This window comes from Chrysemys picta, chromosome 8 (genome assembly GCF_011386835.1).
Source record: "Chrysemys picta bellii isolate R12L10 chromosome 8, ASM1138683v2, whole genome shotgun sequence".
Taxonomy (NCBI): Eukaryota; Metazoa; Chordata; order Testudines; family Emydidae; genus Chrysemys; species Chrysemys picta.
In genome coordinates, this window is record NC_088798.1 from 17,759,297 (window position 1) to 17,772,463 (window position 13,167).

Genomic DNA, 13,167 nt, shown 5'->3' on the forward strand with positions numbered 1-13,167 from the left:
ACGTTAATGTTTGTCAAGCGCCCAGCACAACAGGGCACCAGTCCTGACTGGGGCCCTAGGGCACTACCACAATACAAAAAATAAATAAGAATAATGAATGATAACCTGCAAACCAATAATGTGATAGCCTCAGCTTCCATTTCTTGACTCTCATTTCACCCCAATATTAATACTGTATATTTTTGAGATATTTCTACAATGTAGAGCATAGAGTCCTTGTGCTATACACAAAATTCCAGTATATTATAATTTATTTCACACACATGAGGGGGAGAGAGCTGTGGTCTAATGTTTTCTGTTGTGTTTTCTGCAGTTTCTTGCCAATTTTCAAAATATTCCAGGCTCACAGACTGAAGTGAGCCAAAGTCCAAGATTATACTGAATTCTCTAAATATGGTCTGTTTAGGGCTAGATCCTGCCCTTTCTCTTCTGGTGCAGGGCAGGGATCCAATCCAGCTGTGAAGAAAGTATTGAGTAAGAGAATTGGCTGCTGTACATGGCTGGCACAAATGTGGCCCCAAGATAGCATGGCCTGCTAGCTACAAAACAAATCAATGGCCCCATCCAGATAACACTTGTTTCCCTGCCCCATCTCCCGCCACATATACATACACCCACCTAGCTCACTCCATAGGATCCTGCCTTGTCCATAATGATTCAGACAGGGAAGGGTGGTATCATCCTGAGCACTGACCGTGCATGACTTGGCCCTCAACAGTGGCGGATCAGCCACTGGGCCAAAGCCCCCAGCGCCCCCCAATCCCGGCCCTGGCAGAAGCTGGGGGAGAGCAGGAGAAGCTCCAGCACCGGGACCCCTGCTGTGGCCCTGGGACTGGAGGAGCTCTCACTACCTGATGCAGCCACAGGGCTGGGGGAACTCTCACTGCTCGCTGCGGCTGGAGCCATGGTGAGGGACAGAGTTTCTCTGGTCTTCGGGGCCGCAGTGGGGGGGGGGGGGAATGCGGGAGACCCTGGGTGGAACAGGGCAGGGCCCCGGAGAAAGGGGCAGAAAGGGGTGGGGCTGTGGGTGGGATCACATGTAGAGGGGGTGGAACAGGGGCGGGACCACAGGTGGAAGGGGTAGGGAGGGGCCCTTCACTTGCTCTGGCCCAGGGCCCCACGAAACCTTAATCTGCCTCTGGCCTTCAAGTTCAACTACAAAATAGTAAATCAAGTACAGTTCATTGTCTGTCTTTCAGCACCTGCTCCTATTAAAAACACCAGCATTGATGCCAATGGCTAAATGAAGGCATTTGATTAAACAAGGGATATTAAATATATATGGTTAGATACCTTAATAGTACGGAAAGCGAAAGGAAAGCCTCTGGAATATTGTGTTTTATCACGATAGCCAGTTTGAGCATTGTACTCAAACAATAACAACAAACTGAAAAACACAGTGCTTGTGTTAGATTATCCTAGAATGTTTTACTATAAAAAACAATGTACTCTCATTTCTCAGATTGGTCATATATATTTGTTTTCTTAAACACTGTCTACATCCAACACTTGTAAGCCATTTAACTTGCTGAAAAATAAAACAGTAATACATAAACTTTTACTGTCTGAGCCTAGTCTAGACATGCTTGATATTTTCAAAACAATCTAGAACATTTAGACCTATAGTTTCCACTAATTTTAATGGGCTAAATTATTATTATTGTTTGTGGTGCAGTAGTGCCTAGATGCTTCAATTGGGGATCCTTTTTGCTAGACACTTTGTATATATATGTTATAAAAGATAGTCCCTGTCCCAAAGTGTTTACAGTCTAAGCAACGATGTGTGTTTAAATCCTCTAGACTGTTTGGAAAATGTCAACCATTGTTTTGTATATTACACTAGGATTTACAAATCCAAGTAAAAGCCTTGGATTAATACTGCACATGTTTTCTCTCCCTCAATCTTTCGCATTTCCAGACGCAAAATGAACTTTATCCTAAAATTCTAGCTTATGTAAAAATGGGAATTTTAAATGAGCAAAGAATGGTGGATCTGGCCCCAAATGATTGAAACATGTCAATAAAATATGGTATTTATTAGTGAGATAAGGAAGTATGAAGTGGACAATGGATTTGGGAAAGGAAAACAAGGACATTTTTGTAATGTGTCATGATCCTAAGAACCAGCTTGGCCAGTATCTTTGTAATGTTGCTCTTTTAATGTGTTGTACTTCTGAGAATATTCTCTTACAACATTTTTCTTAGCATCCCCTTGTTAGCTTTATTGTACTTACAAATTATTCCCAGATAGGGGCTTCTTAGCTCTCTTTTCATTTAAAAAAAAGTGTGTAATGCGTTTTCTCTGCGGGAACCAATTCTGCAACGATATTAACTACAGGCATTTTGTTGTTTTAAAAATATGTAGACGTGCATAAGACAGTTGCTTCTGCTCCCCAGAGTGACCCTTCTGAAGTTTTATCTGAGCATTACATCACCATGGAATCCAGTGGATTAGGTAGGAGAAATCTAATCTAATCACTATACCCAAGCCAGTGGGTTTATGTTTGCCTTGGTTATTTTTTGCCATTATGTACTTATGAATACTCTGTGCTATTGGCTTTTCTTTTTTAATATTTAGTCTAGTGTTTTGCTTATCTAGTTTAGTTTTTGTCTTTAATATATTTTTAGTTCTTCCACTGTGGCACATTACAGATTTCCTGACTGCAAAATGTTAAGGGAAAAATAGGAAAAATATTTGTATTGACTTCGGAATGCTTCAGATTAAGAGCAGATGTATTCTGTATTCCCAAAATATCATTTTAACTTTCATTTATGTGCTGTGCTGAACTGTCTTCAAGCCAGGAAGTGATTTATATTTGCTAATTGAATGCAGTTTGGTAGACATGCAGCTAAAAATAAGTGTTTTTATGTTTTATTGCTATACATTTATTTGTTCCTCCCTTCACATTGAATATATCTGATCTATTTACTTCATAGATCTCTTTCTTGCAGTGATTCCCAACACAATGGCTGAGAAGAAGGGTTGTCCAGTGGTTACAGTTCCCTGCTCTGCCACAGACTTCCTGTGTAATCTTGGGCAAGTCACTTAGTCTATCTTACCTCTATGCCTCAGCTTGCCATCTGCAAAATGGGAATAAAAGTACTTCCTTACCGCACAGGGGTGTTGATATTAGGATAAATACATTAAAAGACTGTGAGGTGCTCAGATACAGTGGTAATGGGAACCGTATAATTACTGAAAATAGATAGTGATCATCAATGTTTTATATGCTCATGCAGCCTCAGTATTGTCTTCTTATTAAGAAGGCTGATATGGTTTGAGCTAGTCTTTAAATCCCTGTTGCAGACAATGAAGGTATATTATTGTTACCCCTTTTGACCTGCATGGTTAGCCAATATTCGGGGTCTTGTGGGTTGTTTCTGTTAGGAGCAGAAATTGATGATGGAGTCAGGTATTTCTTTGATGCAATCCTGTTTATTTACAAAGTATGTACACAAAATTCTGTTTACATTAACACAGTAGGAAGCAAACAACAGGAGGCAGTATTTTTGCTCAATATTCAAAGCCTCTTGTTTCAGCCAGCATTCCACCCAAACAGCTATCTGATTTAGTTTTTTCTCAGAATCATGCTACAGGTCCTTCTCTGCCTGTCTCTGATGCTTCCTTCCTGCCTCCTCTGTGTGTGTCTATGGTGTTTCTGACTGCATCTGTCCACACAGAGCTCCAACAAAACAATACCCAGCCCTCTGCATTTGCATTCAGCCCCCATAACTCAGCTCCTGACCAGCCTTGCCAACTTCATGGTTATAACGATGCAAATCATGGCCCCTTGGAACTTTATGTTGGCAACAGTGATAAAACCCTAACCCGCCTGGTCTAGGAGCACAGGCCCCCAGCTTGAGATAAAGGAGAGTATAGGTACAGTCACAAAGTCACATTGTGATTGGTTGACTAGACCTTTTTTTATCATGTGCACAAACTTCCAATGATGCACAGCTGGAGTCTCATCACAAACACCCAAAGAACAGCTCTGCCCATATATTAAGTGTGTGTGTGAGCCAGGGTTGGATGGGTGGTGGGGAGGAAGGGAAGAGTAAAAAGTGAGTTAAAATGTCACTCCCAAAGTGTAGGGTGACCATATGTCTCATCTTGCCCGGACAGTCCCCCTTTTGAGCCCTGTTCCGGATGTCCCGATTTGTTTGGCAAAACTGGGCATTTGTCCTGTTTGCTCTTGCTAACTGATCATCAGTTGGCAAGAACAAACAGGACAAATGCCCGGTTTTGCAAAAAAAGTGGGGTGCGCTCTCCTAGGGGGATGAGGAGGAACATTCGGTGGGGCAAGCACTGATGCCAGGCGGCGGGACTTGTGTCATCAGCGCCAGCCCCAGGCAGCGGGGCTCAGGCAAGCGGCAATGCCAGGTGGCTCAAGCCAGCCCCATGTGTGTGTGTGGGGGTGCTCAGGCGAGCAGTAACACCAGGTGACTCAGGTGAGCCCCATGCGGGAGGGGTAGGAGGGCCTTGGGCCAGCCCCTCACAGTATCCCATTTTCACTTTGGGAAATATGGTCACCTTACCAAAGTACAAGGCAGCAGTTTGTTTCCCTTTCATGGACATTTAACTCACTTTTTAGTCTAAAAGCTAAATTGGGAGATATTGAATATACTAATATCTCTTTTTTTTAAATAAAATGAGTTGAAAATGGCTGCTGGGCTGCAATCTGATGCTAAAAAGGCAGTGGGACCTCCAGGGACCTGACTGTGGGGACAGAGAGAAGCGGGGTCCAAATAGTCTAGGAAATCTAAAAAAATAAAAAAAAGAGAGTTAGAAAAATTAACACACAAATATATTCAAATTAGTAGAGAAAAAGTATTTATAGCTTTCTCGTAACTACTAATCCTGCTTATTCTTTTTACTAGAAACTATTTTTAAGTATGGGAGAATACACCTATATAGCCACACCAGACTATTTTTAAAAGATTTTTTTTTAAAGATGTAAAATTAACCAGCCATGCTGCATTAGCTCTCAACCACTCCAAGATGTACATTGTAGCAAATGGTGTACTTTTCAGGTATGGAAAAGCAGTCAGCTTTCTGTCTTGTTTTCTCATAGTTGCCTAAACTATACACTAATAGCCTCCTAACACACACTGTTAGCTATATAGGACCCATGATCCACAACTGAATATTGCTTATTCTATTTAGAGCATTGTAGGTGTGTGTTTTCCATATATACAGTAGCCAGCTTGTCCTAGCACACTAAAGCCTGCTATACCATAATACTGTGAAACTGCTTAACAGTTTCTAGATGATGTGTTGTCAGTATTGTTTTGATGTAGGGGTTTTGAGATTCGTTCTTCTAAAAACACCAAGAGATCTGTAGAAGTGATTTTTGTCTGTCAGTTTGCAGTTGTTCTGGGTCAATTAGGAGATAAAGGTGAAATATCCAGATGGATGCTGCAAGGTTCAATAAAGTAGAAATTCCTCCTCAGGGCAGGCGGAGTCAAACCCACGTTGTTTAGGGTCAGAGACAAAATGACCTTTTCCTGCAGTTGTGAATTAGCTCAGAGGAGATCTTTGTGTCAATTTTGCCTACTCACTTTCAGCTAAAACAGCATCCACTGGATCACTAACAGAGCCAGTTTTATTTACCATTTTAATTAATAAGATGGAAGAGGGAGTAAACAGCTGCCTCAGTGAAATTTGCAGGGAGTAAATTGATAGATGTTCCAAAACCCCTGAAGGGCAGAGAAATAATTAAAAAAGGTGCCTGGAAAGATTAGGAATATTGGCAGCAATAACAAAATAAAATTCAGCCTGGAAAAATATAAATTAATACATCTGGGGAAAATAATCTGGAACATGGATATTCAATGGGAGGGAGATGCTTAGAAAGATGAATGGATTGCAAGCTTGCATTGAATTTGCCACGAGTTATCATGACAGCAACAAAAAAGCGAATGCAACTTTGGGTTACAAGTGAAGAGCCCTCATACTACTGAATACAGAGGCAGCAGTCCCTTTCTATTTGGCTACTCAAACCTACAAACGTGTACTTAATTCTGGGCACCTCAAGTGCCAGAAAGATGTTGACAAATGGGAGTGAATTTAGGGAAAGCAACCAAAAAGTAGGATGGGTCTGGAGAGAAGATTAAAAGAACTAAATACACAGCTTTATTAATAATAACTAAGGAGGATGTAACAGACAGCTACAAGTATTTGAATGTTTAAAACAGACAGGAAGATTCAGAGTTGTGAAGGGTAATACAGTGGAGTCTAGCTCGGAGTAGAGAGATTAAATTCAATCAAGGGACATTTTGGCTACATGTGGATCTATTAGACTTAAGGCCATGCTGGCACTGATACCCTAAGCAATGATGGGACTGAACCTCTCTCCATCATTTCCCACTCCTTTCCCACCAAATCACCCCACACAGCAAGCCACCAGATCTCCTATTGTTGCTATTTCTTCTCCTTGAAAGTTCTCCTTGCTTTGGCTCAGTTGTGTGCAGGGCTTGCATTTAGATCCCAAACATATACCAGAATCCTTTGCCTTAGGATCCTTAGCTTTGAATAGAGGTGACACGTAACTGTTGATAATCAGAGGGAGGGCATAATTTAAAGGTTCTGGAGGTATGTAGCAGAGTTCAGGGCAGGGCATATAAACCCTGGCAGAAATCTCGGAGGGGGACGTGACCCCGTGTGCCCCCCACTCTCCACGAGACGCTCTTGGCTTTGAAGTGGATGTTGCAGCAGCTGGTGCAAAGGATTATAGGGCATATCTGGGCATTAATGTTTACTGATGTACATGACTAATAGAGAAAACAGGAACCAGATGGCAAACCATCCACAGAAAAACTATTTGGGACTAGTTTTGAGTGAGTGATCCTGGAAGTCCCAGTGATATTTTAGCAGTGCCCCTTAGGATATAGGGCCTTAAATGGCCAACTGCTTAACCTATGTCCCTCTCTGATTAGAGCAATCTCTCCAAAAGGAAGTACTGGAAACTGCAGAGACATAATTAGAGGGGACAAGGAACAAGAAAGTGGCCAAAGGAAACCATTCTGTGCCAGATTGGGGCTCCTTATCTTATGGAGTGTGACCCCCGGGGGAGCCTGAAAGGAAGGCCCAAGGATCACACCAGTTGCTTGGGGAAAGCAGCATGTGGTAGGACTCAGATGGGGCCAGGTTGTTCCTGATGCTGTAACCACCCTTCCCTGCCCGATCCACCCCACTGCATTGCACTTCTCCCCCTCCTCAGCACAGCCTTAAGCTGGGGCCAACAGTTAGTGCTCCCAAAGGGGGCAGAGTTGCCCCAGAGTTGAGCACTGTAAGGGAGAGAAAACACACTCCAGCACCCACTCCATCCCTTCACACAGCCACCCCACCACCCGCCATCAGCCCTGGCTCCTTGCCAGGATCCCAATTTTGGGTGGCGCCTGGCCCTGGCAAGAAACCAGGGATCGTTTGAAGTCCAGGGGCGGAGGGGGGGGGCACAGAGACTCACTGGATTAAATGACCCAATAGGTTGATTTTGTCTCTCATGGGAGGGGGGAGAGATCTAAGGGGAGGAGGCTCCCAGGCACCCCAAGTTCTCCCTCTCCCCAGCGGGGCTGGAACAGTTTTTATAGGGCACTGGGAGCCATTGAACCAAACTGTAAACCCTGAATATGATGGAAACCACTTCAAGCCTGGGGGTGCGGCAGCACCGCTAGTTCCAGCTCCTATGCCCCTCTCCCCTGCCTCCCAGCTGCTTCCCTTTCCCAGGCTCCCCCCAGCCCGCTCCTGCCCGCCGGTGCTGACCCTGGGGCTGTGGGGAGAGGCTGGATGAGGGGTGCGGGTCGCTCCTGCGGCTGGGGACGGCGGAGGCTCAGCCAGGCAGAGGTTGGCAGGGGCTGGGAGTGACTCGGCAGGGCCGGCAGGGGGCGCTGCTGGGCCAGGCTGGGCCGCCCGCCGGTGGGGGGTGCGGGGCCGGGCTCCGAGGGGAGGTTTGGGAAAGTGACAAGTGAGGGGCTGAGGGAGGGAAGCCGCCGCCCCCGCTCAGTGCCCGGCCGGCGTGGGGAAGGGCTGGGAGGGCAGAGCCCCCCCGGCACAGCGCGGCGGGGAGAGCTGGCCCGGGCTCTGTCCTGTGGATGTCGGAGTAGCGAGAGCCGGCTCAGCAATGCCCCGGCCGGGCGGCTGGGAGCGGAGCCTCCCGCTGCTGCTGCTGCTGCACGCGGGGAGCCTGGCGGAGCTCGGGGGCGCAGCCCGAGGTAAGACGCGCCGCGGTCCCCGCTCGGCTCCCGGCGCCGCCTCGGGCGGGCCCTTTGGAAAGTGACTCGCCGCTGCTCTGTGTCCCCGGGGGGACGCGCTGGGGGCGCCGCCGCTCCCCACGGTGCCTGCCTCTCCGCTCCTCCATCCCCTCTGCCCGCCACCCGCCCGGCCCCGCCGCTCCTCCCCCGGGGCGCCCTCTCGCTGCGGGGAAGGGGGCTCCCTCGGGCGCCGGCCGGCCGGGGCGCGCTCCGCTGTCATCTCGGCGGAAAGAGGGTGTTTGGCTTCTCTCTCCCCTCCCGTCCCCGCCAAAGAGCCGCAGCCCCTTTGGCCTGGCCCGCGCCGATGCCAGAGACGGGGGAGTCCGGCGGTCTTTGCGCGGGACGTGCATTTTTGTGAATGAAACTAGGTGACCCCAGACAAAGCCCCGATTCACCAATTGTTCCCTTGTCGCTTCCACCCTTCCCAGCTGCAGCTCAGAGAGGTGGGAGGAGGAGCAGCAGCTGTGTGTGTGTGTGTTATTTGCATTTGCAAAGTACGGTAAAAACTGGGTGCATCTGGGCAGTGGGCTGAATGTGGTTTCTAAGCCGCAATCTAATGCATACTTGATTGGGATCCTCTTTAAAGACAATGGCAACATTTAGAGTAAAGCTAATAAGAAAGGCAAAGCGTATTACTTTCCCCTGCGGGAAGCCATCAGTGCTTCCCCCTCCTCTATGTGCTGGGACACAATGAAAGGGAAGATGGGCTGTTCCTGTGGATACAACTGATTCTTTCTTTGAGGAGGGGTGAAAAGTTGATTCAAGCCGTCAGGGTGTTGGGCTTCACTTTAATATGCAATCTGCAAGAGGCAACCCCAGTTCGAGTCTCCTTGGCAGGATACCTGTGTCTGGTTAAGACAACAGAAAGAAACCTCTTTTTGATATTGTTTTAAGCTGTATTTAGAAAAGCACCGACACAGCATAAGGTACCAAGTAGGAGGAGAGTGAGAATATCTTTTCAAGGGGCAACACTGAACAAGAGGCCTTTTCAACAATCCATAGACATTAGAATTTAATTTTTTTTTGTCAGCCAGGACTAACCTGGAAGCTGCTTATAACAGAAATTGTATACATCTTTGGGACAGATTCTGATATCTTTACTCTCTTGCTGCATGAATAGTCCCATTGATATCCGTGAGGCTATTTACAGAGTAAGGAGGTACTAGAATCTGGCTGTCTAAGATTAAATGTGTACCAGTTGATAACTTATTAACTGGGTTTTTGGAATGAAGGGGAGAGTATAACCAGGAAGCAGACAGAAGTAAAAGCTTGAACATCAGTTTGTTCATCCTGAAGAATATCCTCTGAGGAATTTTAAATCTACATTTTACCTCTGTCAAATTGCAAACATTTTAATCCAGTAGTTAGACAAAGTTTTGTTAGGACTTTAAATTTCACATCAGTATTATTCTTCTTGAAAAATACTATAACCAGACTTTAATTTTTTTTTAATTAATGGAGATATCCTATCTCCTAGAACTGGAAGGGACCTTGAAAGATCATTGAGTCCAGCCCCCTGCCTTCACTAGAAGGACCAAGTACTGATTTTGCCCCAGATCCCTAAGTGGCCCCCTCAAGGATTGAATTTACAACCCTGGGTTTAGCAGGCCAATGCTCAAACCACTGAGCTATCCCTCCCCCCCCCCCCCCGACTCTTTCTTAAAAGACATATTTGGCTTATTTTCCTCTGATTCCAAACATTCCTATATTCCAGTTAATGAAGTCAAGTTTTATACTTGATCTGTACTTAATTGCTTTATAAAAACACTTTTCAAGAGTTTGACTGAGTTGTTAGCTAAATGTAACTTTACCTAGGGATTTCTTTCTGCGTTTGATATTTGATTTAAGGTCTGTACGGTAATATTATCAATGATGATTTGTCTTTTTAGTTCCAGCTATGTGGAATGCTTTGCCATCTTACTTGTATAGTTCCAGGGCAAATTGATAACAATGACCTTAAAGCAAATCTTTTGTTTAGTTTTAACCAACAATATTTGTGATCTGTTCATTTTAATATTGTTTTGTTTTATTTTTAATTGTAGCCATTTCAATAATTTCATATAACACATACATAAAAGAAATGGAGGCTAATAAGCCTGGATTAGCATTAGGTAAAGTGTGCATATTTAGGTTAAGATATTTAAAAATGACTAGTGATTTTTGAAAGGCTTCAAAAAATGCTGAGCATGCATAACCTAACATCAGGCCCCTGTAAGGTGAGTCAAGTTGGTCAAGTCACTTTTGAAAATCTTGGCCATATTGTATATTCAAAAAAAGAATAATATACATTAATGCCATGTTAAGTTTGAGTTTAAATACTCTGAGGTCAAGCAATGAAAAAGTTAAGGTTTTAATAAAGGGACAAGGTGGATGAGTTAATATCTTTTATTGGACCAACTTCCGTTGGTGAAAGATACAAACTTTTGACCTACAGAGAGCTCTTCTTCTGGTTTTAGGGCCAACATGGCTACCACAATGGTGAAAAAAGGGTTTTAATAACACCAACTCAGCCAATAGCCTTATTGCACATACTATGGAATGGTTGCCATTAAAAAGTCAACTGTTGCCAACAGTTACCACACAGTAGTGTGAGATTATCCCTATCTTTCACCATTGCCCTGATTCTGCTGTTGGATCCATGTGGATGGATCTTGTTGATGTCAATGTGACTGTGTGGGTACAAGGGTCTAATCATACACATTTAATTGCTGGATCAGGGTCTAGCCTTAGGGAAGGAGTTCTCTGACATCTGTGGTGGTGACAACTGACTAATGTTGAGTTTGAATGTCTTCTGTTGAATATTTTATGTATATTTAACAACATAAACATTAAAAAGGTTAAATTAATGTTACTATGAACTTTCACATTTTCATTTCCTGACCTTTTAGTGTTTAAATTAATAACCTTAATGTTACCTTAACATGAGGTTTTGTTTTCTTTTTTAATAAAGTAAAAGTTAAAAAAAAAAAAACTCAAACCCAAACCTTATTATGCTCAATCAGCAGAGTTTAAACCCACAATTTGCTCTCTTGGATTTACTATAAATTTTGCTGGAGAGAGGCTCTATTCTGTGCTATTTACAAGCTGTGTAGGAGCATAAGGATTTCAATACAGAATCAATGTCTGCATTGAAATATTGTCTGTAGAAATCTTTGCTATATTGTAAACTTTTCTCCTATATATTAATTAGTGTTAACTTGGTGCCAGATTAATTATTGTATTGTCTCAGATTAGCAAACATTATCATCATGCAATGAGAAATTTTAAATACATATAATTAATTTTTGTTCTAAATATGTAAGGATCTAGACTTCAGTGAAGATTAGCTAATTTGAAAATCTTAACTGATAAAATTTAGCAGATTTTGAGTTATGTAAGCAAAAAGATATATTACCATTTACTTAGACTAGAAGTGCATAATTTAATTTTTCCATAATTCAAAAATGGGTGAATGGATTTCTCCATTCCCCGCCTCCCCCACTACCGCCACCAAAAAAGGTCCATGTGCTTTGGCTGAGACCAAACATGGACATTTCAGATATAAAGGAGAATATTATTTCAGACCTGTGAAAATAAGGCCTTTAATGAACATCCTTATATACTGGTAACCTTAACAACTGTACAACTTTCACTATTAAAGGAAAGCTTTAATACTGATTGATTGAGAATCCAAGGTCTGCCTGCCCATTGATCTACATGATTATTATTTAATATTCGCATTACAATAAAACCAGCCTCCCCATCGTGTACAGAAGTTACCATAATAAGACCCGTTCAAACATTTATAAAGACACGGTTTCTGCTCCAAAGAGTTTATAATCCGACATCCTGATCCTGCAAGCTCTTCAGGATGAGTGTAAATTAATTCATGTCAGTAGTCAGTTCACTAGGACAACTCATATGAGTAAAAATAAGTGAATCTTCAAGCCGTACATAGGACAGGAGTTTAAAAATCTACTCATGTCCACTTTGGGTTATCATATAATCTAGTTGAGACATGATCATGTGATGTAAACTAGCTTGCATAGTTATCTTTCTAGCAGTGCTGTCTAATCATTTTAAAAATCGACTGTCTGGTTATTGACTGAGAGAGGATTACATGATCTTGTGAGCTAAAATAGAAGCATTTGGGCACAACATAAGCCTGCTGCATCATATTTAGTACAAAATCATTTTTGTAACATTTAAATATAACTCATGCTCCATGCAGAATTTGAACAGAGTTTTCTTTGCTCTTCTGTTTTTTGTTTTTGAAGGGTTGGCAGCCACAGTGCAGGAAACAAAACATAGAAAAAGCAAATTAAAAGCAGCATGCACATAAAAGTAAATTTATTTTTAAATGCTCTTCCCAAGTGCACTGAGAGGTTGGCCCAAAAATGTTCTGAGTAAAACCACAAGGTTAGTGTGAATATGAGGAACAGGAATTCTATAACTTGGCTTTTTCCCCTCACTTGTTACAGTATCTGTGATGGCTATTATTATTACAGCTCCAGCTTTATTATTGTTGAATATCATGTAGCTCTGTGAGCTAAAGTAGAGTCATGGCAGAAGTACCATGAATAGGGTAAAACAATTTTTATGCATAAAAACATAGATCCATAGACTACGTATTTTAGATAATAAGAAAAACTGTTGCCCTTTTTGAAAGTTACTTCCAGTGGATTAGCATTCCTCCACCTTTGATTAGGAGTGCTATATCCCAGTTTTTCATCCATAGGGCAATAGTTTTCTATTTCAGTCAGTATGCATTATATGTTTACAAACAAATAAAATGTTTCTATCATTGACTAACAGTGTATGGAAGGATGGAAATACGTTTTGGAGCTGTTTGACTGATTTTGGTATCTGGCATGTCTATTCACAAGTTGTTCTAACTACAAATGAATAATTAGAATAATAGTTTGTGTATTACTGTAA

General features: G+C 42.9%; 1 protein-coding gene across 1 annotated transcript in view; it reads left to right on the forward strand.

The window, feature by feature from the left end:
• The first annotated feature begins 7,932 nt into the window (after nt 1–7,932).
• Nucleotides 7,933–13,167, forward strand: part of ROR1 (receptor tyrosine kinase like orphan receptor 1) — a 254,208-nt gene continuing 248,973 nt past the window's right edge. The window contains exon 1 of the mRNA XM_065553974.1: nt 7,933–8,211. Coding sequence (XP_065410046.1) covers nt 8,121–8,211 — 91 coding nt within the window. The 5' untranslated portion in view covers nt 7,933–8,120. The remainder of the gene's footprint in view (nt 8,212–13,167) is intronic.